Source organism: Seriola lalandi, unplaced genomic scaffold, assembly GCF_002814215.2.
Source record: "Seriola lalandi dorsalis isolate HSWRI2012SDOR001 ecotype SW California unplaced genomic scaffold, Sedor1 jcf7180002054677, whole genome shotgun sequence".
NCBI lineage: Eukaryota > Metazoa > Chordata > Actinopteri > Carangiformes > Carangidae > Seriola > Seriola lalandi.
In genome coordinates, this window is record NW_019525230.1 from 1530274 (window position 1) to 1556519 (window position 26246).

Sequence of the window (26246 nt, forward strand, 5' to 3'; positions counted from 1 at the left end):
TTATATTCCTGCAAAGAAGGTCTCAGTGATAATAACCTTGGTCTATTACTAACTTCACACCTGCACATTTAACCATCCAGAGTGATGTTATTCAGACAATAATCAAGAGGCACACAAGCGTCCATGAATTTGTTGCAGGTGCAGGGTAATAACTGCCTTTTGCCTTTCCAAAGGCAAAATCATATCAGAAAATGTATTAAGAACGAAACAGCGTGTTTGTGTGGTCTAATTTAAGCTGCTGGCATGTCTGTGCAACATGTTATTACATGTAGTTAACTACACTATTATTGTGACAGACATACATTTAGGACTAGGACATCCATTGTGTCAGAACTTCCTATATCAGAGTTCAACCTATCATTAACATCCTGCTTTGTTTTTGCCTTGGGGGAAGTTTATACTTCAGCATCTTGGTTACTAGACATAGTATTTTGTTTGCCAAGTTATTCATAATCTACATACAATACAATGCAATGATAAGGAGTTTTCAGACTTTGTGATTTGTGTTTTATCAGCTGGAATGAATGTCGCTATCAGGTTGATGAAACTGCTTTTGTTTGCCACTATCATGATGGATTGCATATGTGCTCATCTAGATGGGAAAGCGTGACAGGTGCACTAACAGTAACCAAGGGGGAGCAGGGCTCAATGAAAAGTCAGTTACAAAAGATACCTGCACCATGCTGTCTCAGTCCTATGTGACATTCGTGTGTATTGCGTCATCACTCCGTCTGGGTGATTAATAGGACAGTGGCATATAGTCCTCAAATAGATACGTGTGCTCACATCGTCAGCTTCCCCTGAGGAAGACCATTTTCAGTTGAAGCACCCGGAGGTCCATGTAGAACAAAGGATGAGCAGAGAACAAGACAGCAGTGCATGGCTGTTATGTTGTCTCTTTGTGATGAATCATTCTCCATAAAACTTGTTAAGTGGTGGGTGATACAGACCTTGATGTTTGGAGGAAATGATAAGAATGCAAAAACCTTTTGGGCCAGAAGGGGGTCCAAGTCCAAGTCTTCGTCTTCGTGAGGGTGAAGGGATGGCAGCTGGTGATGGAGGACTGTTGCGTAAGATGCTCGCTGCACATTAAGATGGGTTTTCCTTGGAGGACAGAAAGCCCAGCAAGTGTCTGTGCAGGACTGTGAAGCTGTTTCCAAGCTTTTCAATTTCCTCTGGGGTCCACATTGGTTTGGCTTGATTCAAATTTTGACGGCACAATCTGAATAACTGCCTGGTCACAGCTGCTTCAGGCAAGATGTATCCTTAATATTGCAAAATACTGAAAAAAGAAGAAATTAAATTTGTCCTCAAGGGTTAGAAAGGTAACCAGTTCCAGCACAAATCAGCCAGAATGATGAATCCAAAGATGAGATGTCTGGTGTCCAGTTCTGCAGTGTGTCTCTCTGATAAGCATCCTGTTTCATCATCTCTAGCTGGGGGGTTTGATGTAGATGCCAAATTAAATTAAGGAGTGAAATTGTCTAGGAGACCGGTTTGCAAGCTAATGACAACCAGTGGTCTCTTAGAACATATATAACCCAGCAGTACTGTAGCCAGAAATTGGCAACTGTTGCCATAACATTACTTGTTAAATGACAGAACAGGCTCCAGCTGAAATAAACAAAATCATAACACCCGATGGAAGGCACGATTGCAGCCTGGCACTACCCGATAACCGTGCACATGTGCAAAACCGCAGGCAGTTGGCTGATAGAGCCGTGGCAGCATTAATGTTAAACCACATGCACAGATATACAGGCAACAAGAAAACAACAAGCTTGCTGGACACAGTCGTATAACCACATACAGCCCCACACATGCAGAAGCACATCCACAATCATAAAATCTGTGCCCATATACACAATGAATTACAAGAGTGTAAATGGCTTACGAGTGATGACTGCACTGTTAGCGCTGAGATTATTTCACTATAGTACAAGTTAGACTGTTCTGTTTCACCACTGATGTCTGATGACTGACAGCGGAGAAGAGATTTCACTGCACTGTTTGTCGTGTAGGGTGAACAGGGTCTGTAGGACATTCATCTTTACCTTATGTCGGCTCCTTCAAGTCCACCTCCAGAGAGCAGTACCTGCAGGAGCTGAAAAGTTCTGACTACTTACTGCTTACTTTGAGAACGACATCTGAGTATGAACGTCTTCTCTTCCTCATGGTGTCGTCATGTGACAAATTTAAGCAACATGCTTTGTTTTATCGTTATGTAAACCTGAGGCTTTATAGGCTCGTTTCCCTCAGGAGGATGATGGACAGATTAAGTCCTGACAGTTTTACAAAATGTCGCTGCCGCCATTCAGACTGCACCTAGAGAATAGATTTATGTTCATTAGTTCAGATTTGATGCTGTGTCTCTGAAGCCCTCTCATTGGGTGGGCCTCCAGGTGAGTGGGCCCAGGCTCATGTCGGACCACCTGAGGCTCAGTCCTGTATGTAACCCAGTAGATTTAAATAGACATTATTCACAACAAACACTCAATGACCAGAAAAGCTGAAACCCCAATGTAGTGCCGTTTAATGCACCAGATAAAGCAAAGTTGCAGAAACAGTTTAAGCTACTGTTTGTAAAATACATTTTAATTATTTGAAGATTAACTATAATCCAGGAGTTTAGTTTGAAGGCACGCCCAATACTTTAACTCCAGTTAAGTCCAGTGAAATTTCCCTTAAAGTTGAGAAAAAAATATGCTTCAATTTTAAAGGAATAGTTTGCCAAGTAAGCTGAGAAGATTGATACCACTTTCATATGTATACACTTAATATGAAGCTGCAGCCAGGACATGGATAGGTTAGCTTGGCATAATGACTGGAAACAGGAGGTGACCACTAGCTTGGCTTTGTCCAAAGGTAACAAAATCTCCCTACCGGCACTTGTCCAAGAAACAAGTGAGTCACTTTGTCCAGCCAAGAAATAGCAGCACAAAACTCCACAACACGGCATATTTACACTTTGGTTTTTGTGCGTATTAAACAAAGGAGATACAACATGTTAATCTGTGCAATTTAGAGGTGCTAAACTAAGCTAATCAGCTGCTGGCTCTAGTTTTGTATTTAGCATACACACATGAGAGTGGTATTAATCTTCTGGTCTAACTATCAGCAGAATGCAAATAAGCAAAATGCTGAACTATTCATTTAGCATAATGATCACTCTGTCAATGGGTGTGTTATTGCATTAGTGTCTAACCACACAATGTTGTAATAAGAAAGACGAACTATAAGCATGGCAGTGCAGGGGTTGGGATGTGTGTGTGTGTGTGTGTGTGTGTGTGTGTGGTAGTTTTTAAAGATGACGGGAGAGGAGTGATGAAGGAAAGAAGTCTACATATGAAAGTTTAAAGATGAAAGAGGCAGAGGGAACACGGATGAGGGAGTTTTTCTTTCACAGCATTTGTTACTTTCTCCACACACACAAATCCACACACACACACAGACACACACACTCTCAGTCTCCAAACAAATCAGTTTGCTCACCTGCCTCTGCTGGCAGACAGTGCTGCATGCAGCCAGCAAACACTGGAATACAAATAATGTTTAAATGTTTTAACATCAGGGATTCAGTTTGATTTATGACTCAGGTGTCTGAGAGGTGTGAGAATGAACCAAAATAGTAAAACTGCAGGACGTCAAACCGAAACAATGCTTAAACACTGCAGTCGCATAATAGTTTTCTGTGGATTCATCACTAGAAGCAACCCATATACAAGTAGTTGTGTAATTATAAATATAAAAATATTCTTCATAGTTGCTATAAATATTTTACATATGTAATTTAGCTAAAGTTAAAATGTGACATACAGCACAAGAGCTATCAATAAGATACATTTGGAAGGTAATTAGTTTTAACCTGTGTGGATTGGCCCAGTGGACCACAAGCTGGCTCTATAGGTGACTGGGACCTAGCTGGACTGGGTTGACTAGAGGAATCTCCTCACCAGGTGAACACAAAGAGAGCAGAAGCCATACAGTAGCTTCACTGTAAGTGCGGGAACCCAGAGGGAGATGGCCAGAGGCAGAGATAAGAGAGGCTGCTGCTCCCTACAGAGAGATTCCCACACAGGAGCTCGAACTTCGTCTCTTACTGTCTTCCCAGAAATTATTCAGATTTTGTGTCTGTGTTGCAGTTATGACTTACTTACTATTGAAAGCAGCAACTTCTTATATTACTTTTCTGTTGCATGCCCAATATTGTCATGTCAAGGTTTTTGTCATCCTTTCTCTCGTTAGATTCAAAGAGGTTGTCAAAGTTTAATGCAGAGGAAGCAAGTTTTTAAACAATCATACAGCTTACTACTCCAAAATCTTGTAGGGCTTTAATAAAAAAAAAGTATTGGAATATTTTCACTCATTAATTAGTGTTTTGTTACACTGGAAAGAATGAAAATTGCCGTTAATGAGTTTCCACTCAACACCAGGCAAGCAGATATGTTCTCTGACCAACTTATGCCCCGTTAGAATTTGTATATATTAAGTAGGACATAGTACGTTACTCAATTCACACAATTCACACCCTGGTTTGAGTCCTACCTCTTCGCTCAAAATGACATGACAAGGATAAGGGTCCAAGCATCACTTCCCTTCCACTGAGGTTGGTCTGCTTTTCTTCCTATGTACACCACCTCGCCTTGGTCTGATCATCCGCTCATGTGCTATGCCGATGATACCCACCTCTATCTTTGCATCCCACTGGGAAACCCTACTGTCTCAGCCTCTCAAAATGGAAGATGAGATGTTTCCTTTAAGCTCAGTCTCTCCAAGACCGAACTCCTGGAAGTTACAACCAGTCCTTCTGTTCAGCACAACAGGGTCAGCTCCGCCTCGTTTTCTCCAACAAAGTCTACAAGAAATCTGGACATCGTGATTGATGACACTTTCACTGAGCACGTAATCCATCTCTGTCTGGCCTGAAGACCCTTTTCTTTCGAGAGTACCTACTCACCTTATATGCTCTTTCTGTTTCTCCTTTCTGTTCCTGTTATCTCTCTCTCTCAGATAAATATCATTTTGTTAGGCACTTTTGTGCTTCATTCATCTGCAGTCGTATGTTCATGAAACATGAGTGTTTCAGTCCTTATTCTCGCAGGCTTCTCCTTGATCTACTGTGGCTTGGATCAAACCTCTTCTGCAGGTGGCTTTTGATAAGAGCATCTGGCGGCTGAATAAATGTAAATTCAGATCCAGTTTACACCAGTTTATCAGCTATCGATCTCTTCTGCTGCCTGTTTTCCTTCTTATTCTGTAACTTCCATCCATTTCCCTCCCTGCTCTTCCAGTTCCAACAGTCCTTCATCACCTTTTCTTCCTCATCAATTCCCCAGTTTGTGAAGAAAAAGCTCTTTCTCTCCAACTCTTCACCACCCTTCCTTACAAACATCCTATCTTCACTTCTCTTATCTCTCTACCCCTCTTCCTCCTCCTCCGCCCATCTCCACTCCCTTCAATTTCTTGAATATGATGTACTTCTAAGTGGTGTGCATCTTTTTCTTCTTTCCCTGACAAAAATTGCACTGCTATTACTACTATTTTTGTGTCTTTTACTTACCATTGCTACATGCCTTAACGAATGACAACTTAGAATTTGCAATTAGGGAAATCGTGTTTTGTCATTTTTTTTTAAATCAAGTCTTGAGCATCCGAAAATGGGTTCTTGACGAACCAGAAGTGACACCATACCACTGTCACTAAAACATTTTCTCTGAGGTGAGTGCACTTCTCTGCCTATTTGTCTGTCAGAAATGAAAGTGTAATCATATATAATGGAGACTTGAACATTTTACACGTGCACCCGTTCTCCACAATATGTCTAGGCATGCACGTGTATCTGCACTTCCTAGAAATCCAATTACATCCATGAGTGGAGGTCAGCGGAGGGAACATGCACATAATGTACCAATATAACAGTCAGACAGTCATTCATAAGCCCAATAACAGCCTGGCTTTCTAAACATTTCACAGTTGATGTTCACATGTTCATGTCTCATTATGTCGAATGATAGGACACGCTCCACAGCGGCTTGGCATATATGATCATATAATTGTAATGTTTTAAGGCTTTTTGGTAGATTAAATTCAGTATAAATTAACATAATGGGTTACAGGGAGGAGGTTTGGACACCATGTATTCAAACAAGGTCATGAATAGATAGATAATGGTAGGAAAGGTTAGATAAGTCTATAATAACCTACCGGCTCAGGGGGAAATTGGACAAAAGGCTGCAGTGAGCACAATGATTAATTGATGATTCTTTGTGGAGGTTCATTATTGTGTCTACACTCTCAATGACAAAACACACTCTACCTTTCTGTATCTCGCTCAGCCATCCAAGTGGTCTCATGTAAGGAGACAATAGTATATCCTCTCCTTATAAATCACTGATCAGTCGATCTAAGGACTGCACACACTGTACTGTACTTATGCTGTGCTGCTGAAGAACCACAGAGGAGAATAATTGACCAAAGTTAGAGGGAGAAATTAAGAGGAAAAATGAGACTTGAAGACTTTATCGGTTTCTGCTATACAGTGTTCTGTGTTCTTAAAGCTCCACTTATCAATATTTTTATATTTGCAGTTCAAATGACTTTGTAATGTGAAAGCGTTAGCCGTGATGCACTCAAACCAATCATTTTGATTGAAAAACGTATCAATATATTCTGTTTCACTCTGTAATGTAATAGTTTATATACAAACGGTTTTACTGATTTATATAATTTTGATCAGCTCAGTAAGCGATCGTATCACTGTTCAAAATGCTGCTCCAACTGTCGCGCTCAGTTCAGTGCCAAAATAAGCCAGTTAAGTTAATAGACTTATCACATGATGTTGTGTTTGTGGCTTTCAATAAGCATTTAACTTGCATCATGACTGAACTGACAATAGCGCTTTCAAAAATCAAATAATGCTGCTTAAACACTCCATAATCAAAACTCTCTTGTGTAAATTAGTTATTTCAAGTAAACTGTGATGAAAAACTAAAGAAAAGTGGAGAATTATGTGCAACGTAGTGCTAGATATTGATATTCATTCATGTGTGCAGATAAGTTACACGGTAATACTGTTCATTCACAGTGTTTACACTAGATAAAAGTAGTAAGCCAGAGAGAAGACACATTTGTTTTTACAGATGTGGAGAAAAATAAAGAAATAAAATGAGATCCATGTGTTGTTGCACACCACCACTCCCTCTCAGTCCATCCACCGATCCCTCCGTCTCTTTTTAGATTTTCTTCTTCTTTCTCCTCTCCGACTTCTCAAAAGTCTCTCCTTTGTATCTTCCTTTCCACTGTCACCCTGTCATCAGCCTGTCTCTCTCCGCTCCTCAGCTAGCCGATCCATTGCACACTGAAGGTTTGCGCCTGTGCTATAGCTCTGAGCTAAAGTTTCAACTCAGAACAACAAAGGAGATGATGGCGAGGAAGGAAAAAGACAGTCTTGGAGAAAAATATACCTTCCTTAAAAAAAGAGCGAGGAGAGATATTGAAATAGTATTCTATAAAGCAAACTTTAGACACACGCACAAATATAAATATATATGCCAGAGGATTTCTTTTCCAAGGTACACTCTTATCTGTTCCTCTGCACTTTCTTGGCAGCTTTCCTCCTGCTTTTGCTTTGTCTCTGTCGCCTCTTTATTTATCCTCTTCTCTTTTGTGAAAACCACAATAATTTCTCAGGGGATTCCTGTGAGCCCACTACACTAGTGCCCAAAACAACACACATTAATAATTTGCCCAGGGACCAGGTAATGATACTGTACAAACACACACACACATGAACACATTAAGATGAATAGAGGGCCTACTGGGTCTCTAGTTCCTCAAGTCCAACAGTAAAGCGGGATGTGTGCGCAAAAAAACAAGAAAGATGGTGAATGGAGAGGGAGGGAAAAAACATCAAAGAATAATGTGTGTTTGTGTGACTGAAGGTTCAGCAGTTCCTCGGGCTTTGCCATCTTTTAAAATTTCAAACCATTCGGCACTCAGCCTCACTCTTCAGTCTGATTCAGTAAAGAAAGGTTTATGTTTTATTGACCTGTGGATATTTTTCATCATTAGGATTCCAGCGGATTCATCAATAAACAAATAAGACTGTGATATGCTTATTTAGGTCTCCACACATCAGAAACAATTTATGTACTATGAACAACGAAGGGCTTTGGTTTTGCAGCGGACAGTGTGAATATACAATATGAAGGTCAATTGATATGTGTGTGGACAGGCTCGATACAGTCAACATATGCAAGGTCTGGGCTGTATTTTCTCACAGGGATCAAGGCCTTGCATAGTCGGAACGTCAATGATCACAAACACAAACACAGCCTCATTGATTCAGATTGATCTGTCACATCACACCAAGGCTGCGAGGGCTGGCGGAGGCAGCGTTGAACTGACACAAGTTACTCACAGCGTAACACAGCACGGCTTGTTATATGAGAGCTACTGTTAACAATGATTTTTATTAAGGTTTAATCCGATTATTATTTTTGTTTCAATGATTTATTGTTTAGTTCCCAGAGACCAAGGTAATAGCCACAATATATTATTAGTTTGAGCAGCAGTTCAAATCCCTAAAAATATTCAATTTCAAAGGCATTGATGGTCCCCAGAGGATCTTCCTGTTTAGCATTTCCAGCATGTACAATTTTTCACTTGTGCAGTGAAATATTTTGACTTCTACTGGAAGGACTGGTACAAAATCAGGTACAGATGTTTGTGATCATCTGACTTCTACATCTCTTGCACAAAAGCAGGTTGGTTCAGAGTGAAATGCTTTAAAAATAACTATTGGTCAGACTGCCATGACATTCATAGTCTCACAGGAACTATTGACAGTAATAACTGCATTTTTCTTCAAATTCACTTTTCATCCAGCTCCATCAAACACTTTGGCTCATGGCAAAACATCGGCAAAACGAATGAGGTTCCCATCAGCCGGAGCTGCACATCTGTATTTACTGCTAATTAGCAAAACATTCTGCCATACTAAACCAAGATGGAGACCATGGTAAGCATTATACTTTACCCGCCATAGATCAGCAGGTTAACATTGTCACTGTGTTAGCATTTAGCTCAAAAGTATGCTAACCCTAAGGACAGACTCGCAGATCAGATCAATCATGGCTTGTCTGGAACAAATTCATCTCTTGTCAAAATGGTTGTCGATTTCCAGATGAATAATAATCCACTAATTGACCAGTGGTTTCAAAACTTTAAACATTATATATTGGATGACTAACAAAACCAGATGAGAATTATATAAATAGATTTTCATAAATGAGCCTTGCTGGGTTTTTTGTTCATTAATGCTAAAAGGGAACACTTGAGTGTGCATTGAAATACTTTAAGGTTCAGTGTTGCAGTATTCGTCTCTTGATAGTAATTAGCTGTTATGCATCTGAGCTTTGTGTGGAACACATCTTAATATATTAAAAACAAAATCCAGCATGATACTCATTTAAGCAGCACTTACAAAACTAGCTAAGGTGACCGAAAAAAAGATTCGTCAAAAGAAGAAAAGAGGTAAAAAATAATTAACTCTTTAATAAAAAATACATTTATAAATTCGGCAGCATGAACTTCTCTTGAACAGTTCCATCAACCCAGGAGGAGAGAAACAATGAAAACCAGCTGTACAGTAGGCATTTAAAATAAACCACATCCTGGGAAGCAAACACGTACAAATGAGGAAGAAATGGCGAGTTGGTTTGAAGGAAAAACAGCAAAAACAATATAAATGACTCTGAAATAGCAGAGTGAGTTTCTGAAGAAACTTATCTGGCAAACAAAGACCAAACAGAACTGAACAGAGTTTTTCTAACATCAGTGTCAACACCACAACAGGGCAGTGTTGCTTTGGGTTGATCATAACACCACAAGGTTCAGTCCTTCTAATACAACTACAGCAGCTTGGTATAAAGACAAACAACACATGGACAGACTGTGGAGGCAGCCCTCACATCAACGTGTCCTTATGCACTGGTTTCCAGTCAGCGTTACCACCACACATACCAGAGGGAAAATGGCTAAACTGATTCTGGATCAGTGTTCAAGGACATCTTCATCCTGCTCTGGGGAGGATCACCAAACACTTTATACTGAAAACAGTTTTTCATGTGCATTTAATTACTAGGATACAATATGACAGGGATGAAAGCTCAATTATTTTCAAAACTGGATGGCACTGATGGATGGACAGACTGGGAGGTCACAGGTTCTACAGCAGCCTTATTGCACACAGGAGAAAGCTTTGACTGGAGGTTGTTTTTCTAAAATCAGTCCTGTACATCCTTTATAAATATGCTTTTTTTCTTTCTTTCTTTCTTTCTTTTTTTTTTTTTTTTTTTTTTTTTTTAAAGCCACTTAATTTACTTAGGCAGATAGCAGGTTTGTTGTGGCTCCATATTAGCTTGTTCAGAGGCCATTTGAAGTTTCTGCCTAAACAGATTGTGGTCAGACGTGTCACATACTGGGGGGGTTTTGTGGACATATGGAGGGGTTGGTTGGTTTGGAGCAAAGCCAAGGCGCACATGTGGACAAGGACATTTATATTGTAATTAAATAGATGGGTACCAGTTGGCAAAAAGTTATTTTTTCCGCTATAGAGAGAAGCACCGTGTGGATCATATGTGTTGACTGTCATCGACTGAGGAGTGTTTTTTGACCACATTAAAGTGAATGTTAGAGGTCGAAGCATGTGGAATGCCTTTTATTTCCCCCGCTGTCATTATAGTCCTCAAACATTAAGTGTATCTGAAATAAAAAACAGGACAGGCCCAAAAGTTTCCCATGTTGACTGAGTTTTAAACCGTTCATTGCTCAGGGCTCTACTGTGACAATACAGTCACAAAATGTATTGTCACGTCCGGCAGTGAGTTCACCCAGAGCTGACACGTCCTAGAAGTTTCTAAATTATTGCCCCTAAAGCTGCTGACCAAAATATCACAGTTGTGGTTTTAAGTGATGATTATGGGACAGGATCTGTGCCTTGGGGTAAATTTCAATACGTTGCTGTTATTAGCTGCCAACGTAGTCTGGGTGCATGCAGAAAATACCAAGCTGGCAGGAGTTTTCAGCTGATGCACAGGAGTTCTGTGTGGGCAAAGTGCTTAGAGGGACAGAATGAGGAGAGACTGTATCTGGGGTGAGGGAAGATTTCACTGATTGGGTGGCCTTTCTTTTTTTCTTCATCCACATTTGGCAAAAGTCATAGATCAGGGGCCGGTTGCACAAAGATACTGTAGCGTGGTCTAATGTTTTAGCTCTTAGATCAGTCTGGTGCATTTTAGACTGTTTAACTGCAATAAAACTGACTTTTTAAAGCCTAAAAACTTTATGCGTCCCAACCTCCAAGCTAACTCAGAACGGAGAGCCATGTCAATCAGTGACAACTGCTGACAGGGAAAGCATGGCTCACAGTTTGCAGTTTGTTAACAATGTTGTGGAGTGAGTTTTTGCAGACCACAGTTAACACATTGTGCTGTGATAACGCTGTTTTAATTTGCCCAAGGAGTCGTGTCATCAAGATACAAAGAAACCTCGGCTGAGCTGAGTTTTTATTCTACTGGAGGTTTTTTGTATTGTCACATTCTTTGCTGAATTTTCCAAGTGAAATGTTTGTGTAACAGTTGAATTCTTCCAGACAGCTAACATTTTAAGTTGGAGTGAAGGGAGCCTAGCAGTTTGACACAGTTGCTCGTGTTTCAGTTTGAAAAAAGCCTTGTTTGCCCAGAATTTACCCAGAATTCATGGCAAACAAATCCTGTTGTAGACAGTCAAGAACTAGACAGCTTTGTGCAATAAATGAATTTAAATGAATTCTATCCGAAGTCTGACTATTACTTTGAGTAGTTATATAGTCAAAGTCTATCTTTGTGAAACTGGCCCCAGTATTTCACTTAAGGGGACAGTCTTCTCTTGTCCCTAAGCACTGTGTTAAAAATATATTAAAATAATATACCAGGATTTTGTTCACAAATACATAAATGTTTCCCCATAAAGAGTATATTGTTTATACCCTCTGAATATACACTAGACAGTTTTGTAGGTTTTAAAAAGGAGTGAGCCCTCGAAAAACCACTTCTGTGTTCTTCTGTTGATTCAGGTCGACACCGGACTGGTTTAACCTTTGACCCTTAGCACAGAGGAGGCAGCACTGCATTGATACTAAGTTCCCTCATTAAACTATAAAATGCACATTTTCCCTGGACTCCACAGACTTTCAGCAGCAAACAATCTTCACAATCACATCCCCACACCTCTTAATAACAGTCAACAGGCAAAATGATTTCCTGTGAAATACAGCCTGGAAAGCCAGTTAAATATTAGCTTTGTGTTTTGTTGTGCATGGGTGTTGCAGAGGTAAAATATGATTTCCTTTTAACTGCTCATGAAAACAATTGCTTCAAGATCCTACAGCTGCAATACAGGGTGTTAACCTCTCATGACCTAAATGTACAAACACTGTACAGAAGTTAGGTTCAATTCTGACAGATCAGTAAATGAGATACCAATACTGTACAAGCTCTATAAAACCTTCTCAGAAAGTGCTGCTGTGTATATTGTGCTAATCATTTTGGCCTCTTCAGGTTCACTTCCTGACTGTTTAATGACATTAACAAAAGAGAAGATTAAAGTAACTCTCTGCTGTTGGTCGACAGTGTAACTGCGGCAGTGACGATACCAGTAAGAGGATCTGTCGGGATGCTAGCACCAGAATCTGTGGCAGATCTGTTTGAGTGATGTAGTTTGGGCTGACCCAATGGTCCTGAACATACAAGTGGAGTCTTTTTTTGCTTTTTAACAAATCTGAAAAGATGATGGATGGCAGTCTACAGTTTCATAATAAGTGAAACAATGACACATCTTTCAGACCAAAGTCAAAGTACAACCCAAAGTCTTTTTTTTTGCCCTCAGGCTAAATTCCTGTTTCCATAGTAAGTCTGAATGGAGAAACAATGAAGTTTGGTAGTTCGTGCTAGTTCAGTGAAAACATGTTTGTTCTTCCGTACTCATATTACAGTCTTGTGATTGGAAGTGTGAGTGAAGCATCGACGAGAAAGGGTCAGGAGCAGATTCATCTCCTCTGATGATATTTTACTGAGGATGAAGTTCCAATCAGAGCTCAGCAGCTTCACATTTCTGTCACCGTCTGCAAATATAAAGAAGAATTAGATTAGATTGAGAATATGCTAAATCCTACTTAATGAACTTCAACGATATTTACACTGATTTGCAAGAGCAGCTTCTACTTTTGAGGCTTTTAAGGTGAGATAAACATGAGATTGTTTGGAGCATTAAAAATCATTTCCAACTTTTTTTTTTCCAATCACTTCAACGAAGCAGAAAACTTTCTCAGTCTAGCAGCCAAATATTATGCCTCATTAACAAAAGCACACACGTCCTCCCATTGCATCACACTGCTGCCTGTCTACCTGCTGTTTATGTCTGTGTGGTGATTTTATATTTGGAGTAGGGAAAACATTGGAGGTAGATTTTAATGGAATGTTTTCTGAAAACAGATGTGACAAAGCTGACCTCATGTGGGGGGCGAGGTTCACAGTGTGCTGCAGCAAGCTCTACTGTCACAATGACACACAAAATGTCACAGATGCAAGATCAAACATTGGGACCAAGTTTTAAATATAGACCTGAGGCTCTGGATGTTATATAAAGTGACAGAGCTAAATTATTAAGTGAAATGGACAGATGGACAGTCACTGCTGGACAGTGATAGAATTGTACAGTCCATTAAAGTTCTGTGTGGGATGTCGTGACCTTTAATTTGGGAAACACTAGTATAGGATACAGTTCTTTACCTCTGCCTTGTTGTGGATCCATAGTTATCTAACATCTGAGTGCTGGCCACCTCCAGGTTCCAGTCACACATCTCCAGCAGCTTTAGACAATCGGACCTGCTCCTCAGACCCAAACAGAACAACTGCTCCACCTGCAGAGACGAGCAAAGATCAAACAGTCGAACAAAGAAGCCCGGAGTGAAGGATGGAGCAGCAATTAGAGGGAATGGGGCAATAAAGCAGGGTCACGGGGTGGGGTACTGTGAAGGAAAGAATTGCACACATCATTTTTTTTCTACCTCTTGTGAGTGTTATTGCAGCAGGAAGCATATTGTAAAATTATTTCAGTCTTAATACGAGCTCATTGGATTGCATTTTTCTTTCTCTTCTAAACTTTTCCACCACTATTAAGGAGCAGTCAAGTGTTCCCTTGTGCCTACTGCCATCCAAACACATCTTCCATCCTCCCACTGAGGTGCTGAGGACTTGCTGGAGACACATCAGTGAGTACATATGCCTTTTATTTATAGCCAGCTCATTGCAGCAGTAATGACCTGATTTTCCCTTAAGGCTCAACAAAGTTGCTGCTATCATATCCTGATATGAAGTAAGGATGACATTAAGCAACCGTGAATGACTACCTGTTTGCAGCTACATGCTGTGCGTAAACAAACTTATTACAGAAAAAGCCTGGAGGCCTGACCTCAGACGCTGTGAGCTGGGTCTCTAAGGATGGTTCTGCAGCATAGCAGTGTTTACCACTGAGGTCTCTGGTTCCCTTTTAATAATTGTGATGCTGCAGCATAATGATACACTTCATGTCATCTTTATTTTGCTGGACTGGAACGAGGGGATGTTTGTGAAAGTGTGAAACTACCTTGGAGAATTGCTGCTGTATTAAAGGCAAACGTTTGTAGCACAAAATATTGATTTGACTTAATTTTTTTCTGTTTTCTGCGCTTTGCATTAAGTTAATGGATAAATTATAAACACTCATAATGATTTTTGAAAGCATCCTCACTTTACTTTTGGTGCCTGAATGAAACACTTCGTTCATAGTGCTGATAAAGGATCTCACCTTTAGGTAATGCACAGCTTTCTGGACATTCCAGTTGTGGTTCTGGAGAGCAGCTTGACACTCCTCTATCGTCACACCATGAACTGCCTCCTGCACCTGAATCATACAACAACAACAACAACAACAATGTATGTCTCTGCAACATCCAACAACACTGCCGCTGCCTCTGATTCCTCATTCCCGCTGATGGATCTCAGTGTCACCCTCAACATAAACACCTGCACACACCACTGTGTCCTTTCCTTACGGTGAAATCATCAGTATCATCTTGGCATTAATACTTCACGTACAGATTCTTTCAAAAACTGACAGTCGAGTAATATCTTTTGGCACTTATTGGAGCTCCTCTGTTTACTTTTGGCTTCGCCTGAAGAAGCGTTTGATAAGAATTGTTAAAGTGCTGAGATTTAAGCATCACTGGATTCGATGAGACTTTCTGTACAGTCCCCAGTCTCTTCACAAACTGAATTAAGTTTGTTTGAATTCTACTAATTATGTTGATCCAAATCCACTTTGAGCTAACTCTAATTTCAACAATGTAACCCTGACAGTGTTCCTGAGTGTGACGGGAATTTCTAGCAGCAGAAAATGGATTTCATATCAATATTTTAATGCATCAATATTTCTTTTCTACTTGTATAAATGTGATATTTCATTGATACCTATACTAACAATATTACCACATCACCTCCAACTCCTTCTTCTACTCATGATTGAACAACCACAGCCAGTATACTCCTCTGCAGTACAGGTTATATATATTCCCACTGCAGCTGTAGTGCAGCCACAGATCTCAGTATCCACTACAAAATGCCAAGTGCCTGATCAATGTAGAGCCTGCAGAATTCGCAGTGATTCTGACTCCAGTTCAATCAGGTTCAATCGGTGTCAGAATCAATTGGCCAGATAACTAAAGAACTAATCAAACTCTGGTTCCTCATCAATTCAATTCTCAGCAAAAAGTAATATGGCCTTTGTCTCCACAGAACACCGTCTTATCTTTACATATGTTATGAAAAGTGTTTGTATGCTACCGAGTTTTAAACTCAAAAGATATTCAAATGGAACCTGTTTAATTAGTATGATTTATTAGCTTTTATAAGTTCAGCTCCGATTTGAAAATCCTATTTTACTGTTACACATCAATCATAATTGAACAGGGAGGTAATCTGTTTTAATTATAACAGATATGAGCAATTAAACATGTTCCAGTGACTTCAAATCGCTCACTTCTTCTCTAAGTGTTGGAGAGAGAGACACACACACACACACACACACACTTCCCTACAGACTATGGCCTGTGTGGACAACCTATAAAAATTACCTTCGGTTGCCCCCTTGTGTTCAGTGTATGAACAAATGTAATATACTGTACACAATGACATACAGTATGTCCTGTATACACATATTTATTTAGTTTTTTGTGTTTTTTTCCAAATTAAATTTAAATGCTACATTAACTGTCACTCTTGAAAGTGCAAGTTTTGACTGAGAGGAGTCAAACAAGCCATACATCAAACATACACCACTCTGTTACATCACATTTAAAGTCTTATTACTTCTTAGACCAATGCTACTGGATTACCCTGAACATTGCACTGATATTTTAGCTCACAGCAGTGTGATAAAGTCTTAATCTCATAATAATGGAACCACACGCTCTCACACTAATGATAGAGAACTAAGAACGAATGGCTCTCTGTTTAAGGACTGTACTTTTTATCTAATTTACAGAAAGTATTCAAAGTAGCATTAAGGAGGACATGAGGTCAACTATATATTACAGATAAACCGTCACACTGCAGGGGTTTGACATCCATCACGGGAGAGGAAGTGAGCAAGCTTAGCTCTTAAATTACTGAAGCAATAAACAATAACTTTCAGCACATGATTTATCAATAGAGAAGTTGCAAAAGGCAGTCCCAGTATCTCTGACCTTACCATTCTGACCCTGTCAGCTGAGTTCCCTCCTCCGTCTGTCCTGGTGCAGGACCCAGTGACCACCGGTGCCGTCAGCCCGTCTAAGCAGACGCGAGGGAAACTAACTGATGTCTTCATCCCTGACCGTGGTCCACCCAGACTGCTGTTATTGTTGGAGGAGAAATTAGCCTTCAGCTCGCCCGGATGGACGAGACCCTGTCCTTGGGCATGTCCCTGGACAGTCTGGCTGCTGACCACCATTGGTCTGACGGTGGCGGTGTTCGCTTGCCGTACATGCCTCTCCTCCACGCTGCTGGCAGGAAGACTCTCTGCCTCCCTGAAGAAGCGGTCGTATCGGTCAAGGTATGGCGGTCTCTCCGGCAGAAGGTAATAGTGGGTATTACTGACTTTACGTCCATCGCGTACAATGGGGAGGATACAGGGGCCCTTACTGGTGGGGTCCTTTCCCTGCCCCTGGGCCTGGATCACTTTGGGTGCAGCATATTTAGGATCTGAGGCAAAGCTGTGTGTGGTAGGCATGAGTTTACCTGGAGAGGTGGAGAGGTAGGAGCCGTAGGTGTGTGTGGGGGGGCAGGAGGTAAGGGGGGCCTGCATGGTGGTGGGGCTGACAGAGTAGACTCTCTGCTGAGGGGAGCCCACTACCAGGCCCATGGGGCTAGGAGTCCTGGAGTCTGACTGGGACAAAGGATCCCTTGGAGGGATCTGAGGTGGTCGGTTCTGGTCTGGGCCTGAAACATCCTCTGTGGTGTCTGCAGGTGTCGGGGACAGAGAGAGATCCCTTGACCAGCGAGCAGATGTGTAGTCGCCCCTTTTTATAGGGCGAGGGGGGATGGGGACACGTGGGGGGATCTGGGGTTTGTCTTCATTGGAGCAGAGGACATTCTGCTCCTGTGTCTGAAGGGTCTGAGGAAACGAAGATGAGGTTTGGGATGGCGAGCTTGACGGAGCAGCGCCCACCGTCGGTACGTTGAGCCTCCTCATGCACTCTTGCTGGAGTTCTTGGAAGATCTCTGCAGACTGGGAGAAAGATGTGGACAGGCAGTGGCCCTGCTTGCTGGGAAGAAAGAGGTTATCCTCCAGGCCTGGTCTGTCTGGACCCCTGGAGACAAGAGCCTCAACCTGCACCTTGTGTCCAGAGGAGAGAGCCTCGTCAGCCTCGTCTGGGTTACAGACCTCACTCTGCTCATCTTCATGCTGCTGCTCTGAGCTGTTGATGGAACTCACCTGTGAGGAAAAAAATTAACAACTTCAATACACTCTGCCATGGAACCAGGTGATGACAGAACTGGAGACAAACATTTTCATTTCCATTAAAATTTGGCATAGTGTCAAATATGCTGTATCACCTCCTACCGTACCTCCATATCATCTTCATCTTGGGCTACATCATCGTAGGCTGGGGGTGGGGGTAATGGTCGTGCATCCCAGTCCACCACTGGTGTGGGGTGAAGGGGACGGGGCAACGATCTGGATGGACTCTGAGGAGGAGTCCGGTCCAGGATGTTCTCTGCTTCCAAAGCCAGCTTCGCCAGCGAGGGGATCTGAATTTCAACAACGGGGGAGGGGGAGGGCGTGGGTGGGGGGAACTCCTCCCCAAAGTCAATGAGGGACACTTCACTGTTGGGGTTGTAGCCTGAGCCTGAAGTCCGGCTACTCCCCTGTTTGGAAGCAGAGACCCACGCAGCAGGTTTAAGTTTTAAGCCTTTGACGGAACCCGTTTTCCGAAGTGATAATCTCTTAAGTCCTGCTGAGGTCAGATCCTCGTCCTCGTTCACTGGATCGTAGCAAGGCTCTGGAGACACAATTACACAATGCATTTATTAACGTGCTGAAGAAGTTCAGGAAGTGATGACACTGAGCCACAAAAAATACACTCTGCTCCTAAAAAGTCTTGGGGTTCGAAGTTAGTCCTATAGTGCACAGCAAGGACACTGCACACCTGTTAGAGGGACACCGGGGTGGAAAGATGGAGAAACAAACATGTCAAGAAAGAAATAAAAGATGACAGAATCACTGCAAACACAGGCAGAGGAGAGACAAAAACTATGGGATGTACCTTTGAAGAGTGGAGCTAGGAGGGAACAGAGAGGGCAGGAGCAATGGGTGAGGAGCTGCTGAGAGAAACCAGACTTACTCTTGATTAACACTGCTGGTTGAGGAGGGCGGGGGGGGGGCTCCTCTGGAGAAATAAAAACAGACACCGCCACCGCAAAGGAGAAACAGAGGGGAAAGAAAAAATGACAGTAGCGAGGATAAAAAGGTTATAAAATAAAGCAGGAAGCAAATATCCGTTTGCATATGAAAGCTTTTGAAGCAAATGTTCGAAAAAATAAATAAATAAACGCAAACTGTTTTTGGGGATCCTTCCTCCAAAGCAACATCTACACTGCACCAACTCTTTCAACATACCAACCATAATGTCAGTGTAAAAGTTCAATCTGCCGTCACTCTGTCATTGACTGAACAGTGTATGAAATATAGACTAACACTAGGCAACATTAAGCTAATGTATTTTTTAGAAGTTTGTTTACATCAGTAACATTTGTAGTTAGACACTAAAACAGGTCTGTATTTGATATGAGGATTATTTAACAAATAGAAGATAATAATAATTTTGTCTAGTAGAATGTGAACATGTACCTGTAATGTGTAATACATCATGATTCAATTTTAATTACGGCCTGCAGGTGTGTTTCAAGGCCACAGCAGAAACTCTGGTCTTCCTTGACTTTCAGGTCACAGCATCAGTATAAACAGCTAAAGGAGTCGTGAGTCCAGTGGTACAAACCAAACAGTTTGACCGTAGTAACGATGGATACTCTTGTGTTGTGGTATTAAAGAATGCATATCCTACAGTGTTTGATCGTGACTGTGACATGGGTGAAGTCTTTACTAACAGCTGTTTCACTCACTCTTAGCTCGTCCTGGTAGCTGCGTGGGCCGAGTGGCACTGAGGTCGACACCCAGAACATCAGGAGGATCCATGGGATTCCCGAGGTACAAACTGGAGAGAGCAGAGGGACAGAATTCATCACTGTAAATGTCAACATAGTGAATGCAAACACTCTGGATGTCTTCATGATTCGATTAGTTGGTGGACATTTAAAATAATGTGCTACTGCCATCTATTGGTGAGAGTTTATTACCACGACAACCCAGCAAAAACTAATGATGAAAAATCATCTTTAGGCATTTCGTGGTACTAAATCCACACAACACTAAAAGTAAGAAACTGGTCCTTACTCGTCGATCCTGTCAGGGAAGCCCCAGCAGCGATGGGGGTTGCTGTCTCCGTGTCCTGTGTGGATGAAGCTGTTCTTGAGCGGCCGGCTGATGTCATGAGCTGACAAACCCGCTACTGATGTCACCACGTTTCTAGGGAACTGTCCGACCTTAAGAGTTCGCTTGTTTTGACCTCGCCACCAGTAGTTCTCTGCCCTGAGGGACGGGGACAGTGAGGATGAAATAGTATGAGCCACACTTTTTGACATGGAGAGTCAAGGGCCAAATGTGAACATCTGCAGGGGATTACCACATCAAATAATCCTACTGAACATTTATCAACCTGACAACTGAAGTAAAAATTCAAAGTCGTTTTATTATTAACGAGAAAGTCCTGTCGATTGTGACACTTGACGTTTTTATTTCTTTTAAAACAACATTCACCAGCAGTGAGGTTGAGGAGTAGGTTTATTGAACTTGTGTAAAACTCTTGTTTATACTCACCTTCCCTCTATGATGGTGATGACATCATTGATCTGGATCTGCAGCTTGTCAGCCTCGTCAAAGTCCTGCAGAGCACACATGTCTGTGGGCATGGTCTGAAAAACACAGACACAAACACAGGACACAATGTATTTTTAATGAGAGGTCATTTTTCAGTTTCGTCTTTGGAGTCAGTCCACTAGGTGGAGCTAGTACCTCATTTATAGATTGATAGATTACAGCTTCATCATATTTAACTCTCTGGATAGACACCAGTAGCCACCATCGGCTACCCAAATGACTTCATCCCTACCTCCAGCAGGAACTCTCTCAGGGCGACAAAAGTAGGTCTGTCATCTGGTTTTTGTGCCCAACACTGCAGCATCACATTATAGATATCCTGCGGACAGTCCTCTGGCTTCGGGAGTCTTTCACATTCTTTATCAATCTTGTGCAGAATCTAAAATGTGAGAGAGAAAAAATGACAATAGAGTAAAGAGGACAAATGAATATAGTATTGTAGGAGTGGAAAACGTGAATAGTTTTGCAGGCCTGCCTGTGATACTTTGGCTTCAAGATTTCAAGATGTTTATGTATGTGGTATATACAGTATGTTTCCACATTATCTCTGTACATGTTTACCTGACTCCCATTGAGACCCAGCCAAGGCTCCTGACCATGTGTGAACATCTCCCAGAGAGTGACTCCAAACATCCATGTATCTGTAGCATGAGAGAAGGTTCTGGTCTTCAGGCTCTCTGGGGCGCACCTGGAGGAGGTCAGACACCAAGCTACATAAACCCATCATCTACAGTGCATGTCTGTCAGAGGTAAAGCTCACTTTGATTGAGGGATGTATTGATTCTTTAAATGGGGCAATTCTGAATTTGTAAGTCCGTATTAATTTGAAACTTGAAATAAAATCAAATGGAGACGAGACAGATTTCGTTTTTGTTGCATTGCATTTTGTTGCTTGACTGACACAGAATTTGGCAAAGAAACCAAAAAAGCCAAAGTAAGCCATGTTTTATAAGAATGAACAGCAGGGCTGGAATGCAGCTTTGACCAAATTAAAAGTCTCTGTGGAAACTTTCTGTAATACAAAGATTTATGTTCACACCCTAACGTCTAAAACCATATCCAAGCTTTAGTTACTGTGTTGCTCCTTCAGTCCACCCACCATGCAAAGGGGACTTTGCGATGCTCCTGCATGACATAGTGCTCGTGGTTGTTCGGCAGCGCCCTCATCAGCCCAAAGTCGCCGATCTTCACTCTGTGAGCTGAGGCCAACAGGATGTTCCTGAAGAGACAGGGTCAAACTATTAACACTTAAACATACAGGCTTATTATACTGTATGAACTCAGAAACAGTCACTATAACCTTCTTAACACTGCATCTCAAAGATATTTGAGAGTGTTGTGGGTAATTGGGGTGCAACAACTCAAGCTTAACAGTTCCTGCTCTCCACACACAGTAACAACAACAGTCAAGACTCATATGCTGAGAAGAAAAACAACCCTTTAACAAATTGAACTCAATCTAAATAAATAAATAGTCAAATCACAACATTATTTTGGATAAGGAAATATACATAATATTGTAAGAGGAGCATTTTCGTGTTGCCTGTCGACCTGGATCCTCTAAAAATGGGGCAGTTGTGATGATCAGTCCTAAGCCAGGTTCAAAATGTGATCCCACCACATGAAATATGCTCCATGGGATTCCACTCTGCACACAGCCCGACAAGTACTGTAGGTCTTCGTTGTTGGCATTAAATAAATATGGAGCATATAAGGAATAAAATTAACTGTCTCGCAGGTTATAAAACTGGCAGGACTTTGAAGGTCGAGAATGTAAAACCGCAGCTTAAGAAATCTTCTTTGTGTTTCATACACCGTAACAGCCACGTGTACTATTTTATGACAACTTTATTGGGGAAAATGACTCATTTTTACCAGCCATTAAGCTTTTTCTCAAGCATCTAAGTAGTTTCAACACTTTAGTGAAAGTGACTAATTTGGGAAAGACCAAGAATTTAGACCACCCAGTACAGCCAGCCAACAACTGACTCACTTTACTTGTGTGCCAAGTCTTCCTGTAATAGCCTGTAAATTTCTGGGTGGAGGAGAAGGAGAAGCAATATAAATAATCCAATGTACCAGTAAAAAATGTCCTGAAAGAAAAATATGTTTTATAGAGAATTAAATAAATACAACACTTTAAAAAAAATAGGTTTTAGCCTTTTTGTAGTTGCCAAGTCCACCTTAAAAAGTTCTCCATCCCTTACCTAGCTGCCAGATCCCTGTGGATGAACCTCCTCTGCTCCAGGTAGGCCATGCCACAGGCCACCTGTACAGCATACTGACACAGAGTGTGGATCAACACTGGACCCTGTGGACGAACACATCGCAAGCGCTCCAGCAGAGAACCCAGAGGAGCCAGCTCCGTCACCTACAAAACACAGAGAGAGCAAAAGAGAGGGTGGGTGAAAAGAGGAAGGAGGATTGTGGCAATAAACAGTACAACATAATAATAAATAGCACAAGGAAAGAGAGATAGATGAGATAGTTGAGAAAAGATAGAAGTGTGGTTTTGAAAATGAGAGGAAAAGAAGAGAGAATAGGAGGAAGAGATGTGTTGATGAATAAGGAGAAACAAAAGAAAAGAAAAATAGAACTGGGCGTTGGAACTATTTGGTGAAATGACGAAATAACTAAAAGATAACACAGGGTTGGAAACAACAAGGCTGAAATGTCAGCCTTTATTTTACCCCTCCGTCCACTTGCTCCCCTCCCTCCCTGTCTCCCTCCTTTCCTCCATCTTCCCATCACTCTCTTCTGTCATGACAAAAGCCCTGAGATGCCTGACCTGATTCAAACAGACTTTAAGGTCATAAAGCTGAGAGGGAGAGTGCCTCACAGCGACATTTGTGTGAAGTATGTGTGGGTGTGAGTGAGAGCACGGGGAAGCCAAGAAAAAGCCAGTTTACTAGTGGCTGATGTACACCTGTGCATATGCTGTATGTGCTTGTGTTTATCTGGTATTCCTCCCTGTGTGTGTGCGTTTCTGTGTGTCCACTACCATCTTCATTGGGTGTGTGAGCACCACACCGTAGAGGCGAATGAGGTTCTGGTGGTCAAGGGAGTGCATGGCGTTGACCTCACAGATGAAATCCTCCAGAGCGTCGGGCTGGCTGAGCACATCTGTCTTCAGACACTTCACAGCTACGTTCACCTGGAAAACAGGACATTTCATATGATGTTTTTCAAATTCATTCAGATTATTCATCAGTTTTTTATTCTTATTTGGAGAACTGAATCATTTTGACAAGTATAAGTCTCCTCACCACCTTCCCCGCAGGTGTCAGCCACTCTCCTCTCTTCACAACGCCAAAGGAGCCATCTCCAAGCTTCTCAAACAACGTCAAGTCCTTCTCAGGGATGAGGCAAGTCAAGGCTTGCTGCTGCCCATCAAGGGGAGCACCACCACCGGGCTGTGCAGCCAGGACACCCTCCCCCAGGCCCAGAGGAGGTGTGGGGGACAGCTTTCGAAAGGAGGAGGCCGGCTGGCCCTGCTGGGGGAAGTCTCCTCCGTCTGGGCGCTTACCGCTAAACACCTGCAGAGGAACAAAAGAAGACATGAAGAACGAGAGAAGCAAAGTTAGAATACTGAACATCTAGACAAAGAAATCTAAATATGGTGAAACTGTGTCAAGCATGTTGAGAGTGTGTCAAATAATGGAGCAAAAGAAGAGAAACAAACATGTTTTCTGTTGTGTGCAAGTATAATGACAATAAAGAGTTTAATTGCACTGCTAATAACAGTACAGACTAATATTGGATTAACTACATGTCTGTCTGCCTTCCTCTCCTACACACAGGATCCACCCACTGGCCCCGCGGCAACTCCAGCTGGAAGTGTCTCGCTATTATAGAGTGATAATATTTTAGGTTTTATTCTTTAATTCATTTTGTGATATCAGTGATAACAATGGCAGCAAAGAGGAGGTTTACACTGGACATGGATTCAACCTGCTGCATGACATCTACACCACCAACTAGCACTGCTGAAGCAAACGCAGGCCGGTAACAGATCCTTGAGTTGCAGTGTCGCCCGTACAGCCCCGATGTGTAGTTACACTTTTTATGGAGGTGTCAGCTTTTGGTGGGGGCCTCTACATACCTACAGAGCCACTACATCCACTGTAGGTGCTGCAACTCTTCAAAGCAGAACCATAATTCACCCTTCAGTTTAAACAGCGAGCCCTACTTGCTTCCTCCTTTGCTGTTGTAAATGCATATCCAGTCACTTGGTGTATGTGCGATGTGTGTAGTGTTAGGGAGTGTGCGGTTGGAAAGGAGAGTCAAGTCATGGCCAGCATCCAGCAGTTAGCAGAGGAACGACCAGTTATCCCCCAGCTCTTATCTGGGCCTGAGGGCATATGGAGCAGCCCCTCTACCTCTAACATGCACACACACTCAAAGCCATAAATACTGAATAATCAATTGAATTGAATAATGAATGTTCAACACATATGGTGGAATGTTTTGCAGTCAGTCAAGAACTATGCATATGTATGAAAAGCACACACACACACACACACACACACACACACACACACACACACACACACACACTTATCATTAAGGGAGAGAGAAATTTCCTGCCTCTTAGCTTAACCACTGACAACACAGCAGGAATGACTTAGCTGTTAGGAAGTACTCATTAGGGAGCACTATTAGATTTAGTGAATGTCTCAGTGTGTATGTGCATGTGTGTTTGAGTGAGTCCTTAAGTGCTTTCAATTCCTCTAAATTTGAACCCACACAATATGTGTGCTGTGCACAGAGCCATTAAGGGAAAGCTTTGTTTAGACGCCCTAAATAAGACTGTTTACCAAAATAGGAATGCACAGAAACTGGTGCTGATATCAGTTAGTGGGGATACAAAGCTAAATTAGCATATTGGTTAAAAAGACAAATAATTTCCCCGAACTTACATCAGTTAACATGTCACATATTAAATAAGTTTCTCTTTCTTATGGGTAAATAAGTATTGGATTTAAAGCAGTAAGTTACTGTTTGTCCAATGGAATGAATGAATGAAACAAATTTGAACTCACTATTGGCTCATAAACAAAGGTCAGTATTCAGAAATGGTATCATCAGTGAAAAAGAGGTGTCAATGAATGCCCAATGCCAAACATATTTGACTGGCCAGATATAAACAGTAGCACGGGGTGTGTGGTTTCACATTCACACTGGACCAGACATGACATAATGCTGCAGACCTTTTTAAAAACACCACCTCTCTGTGGTCGCTGTGTGGTGAGTGGGTTTCAAATAGGACGCTCGAAATTCTAAAGATTCTGACTATGGCAGAGCAGCAGCACACACACATACACACACACACAGAGTGGGCTGAGGAAGCAGATTACTCAAGCTGAAGGTGGTGCCAGGCGCGCAAACAGACAGGTGTAATTATAGACGACAAGCACCGTCCTCTGGGCACCATGACATCCACTGAGAACACCCCCTACACACACACACACACACACTCACAAGCTTGTACTTCTATCTTTATCAGCCCTTAACCTAACCTAAACATAATTCTAACCCATAAAACCAAGTCTTAACCCCAAACAGCCCATTGAAAGTGAGGACCGGCCAAAATATCCTCACTCCGTACAGTCTGCAATTCAAACTGGTCCTCA

General features: G+C 41.8%; 1 protein-coding gene across 8 annotated transcripts in view; it reads right to left on the reverse strand.

Annotated features, from left to right (window-relative positions):
• Positions 1-9535: 9535 nt before the first annotated feature.
• The window catches only part of tnk2b (tyrosine kinase, non-receptor, 2b), a 70430-nt gene continuing 53719 nt past the window's right edge, over positions 9536-26246 (reverse strand). For 3 of the 8 annotated variants that reach the window (XM_087178125.1, XM_023421836.2, XM_087178122.1), the window contains 15 exons: positions 23880-24149; positions 23615-23767; positions 22821-22984; positions 21713-21832; positions 21175-21301; positions 20846-20992; positions 20554-20648; positions 20071-20265; positions 19740-19831; positions 18962-19006; positions 18186-18619; positions 16828-18051; positions 14887-14982; positions 13830-13960; positions 9536-13162 (listed from right to left, as the gene is read on the reverse strand). In XM_087178125.1, coding sequence (XP_087034251.1) covers positions 13156-13162; positions 13830-13960; positions 14887-14982; positions 16828-18051; positions 18186-18619; positions 18962-19006; positions 19740-19831; positions 20071-20265; positions 20554-20648; positions 20846-20992; positions 21175-21301; positions 21713-21832; positions 22821-22984; positions 23615-23767; positions 23880-24149 — 3300 coding nt within the window. In that variant the 3' untranslated portion in view covers positions 9536-13155. Of the gene's footprint in view, positions 13163-13825; positions 13961-14886; positions 14983-16827; positions 18052-18185; positions 18620-18961; positions 19007-19739; positions 19832-20070; positions 20266-20553; positions 20649-20845; positions 20993-21174; positions 21302-21712; positions 21833-22820; positions 22985-23614; positions 23768-23879; positions 24150-26246 lie in introns of those variants that run through there. The other 5 variants (XM_023421842.2, XM_023421843.2, XM_087178123.1 and 2 more) reach the window with 5 other exon arrangements.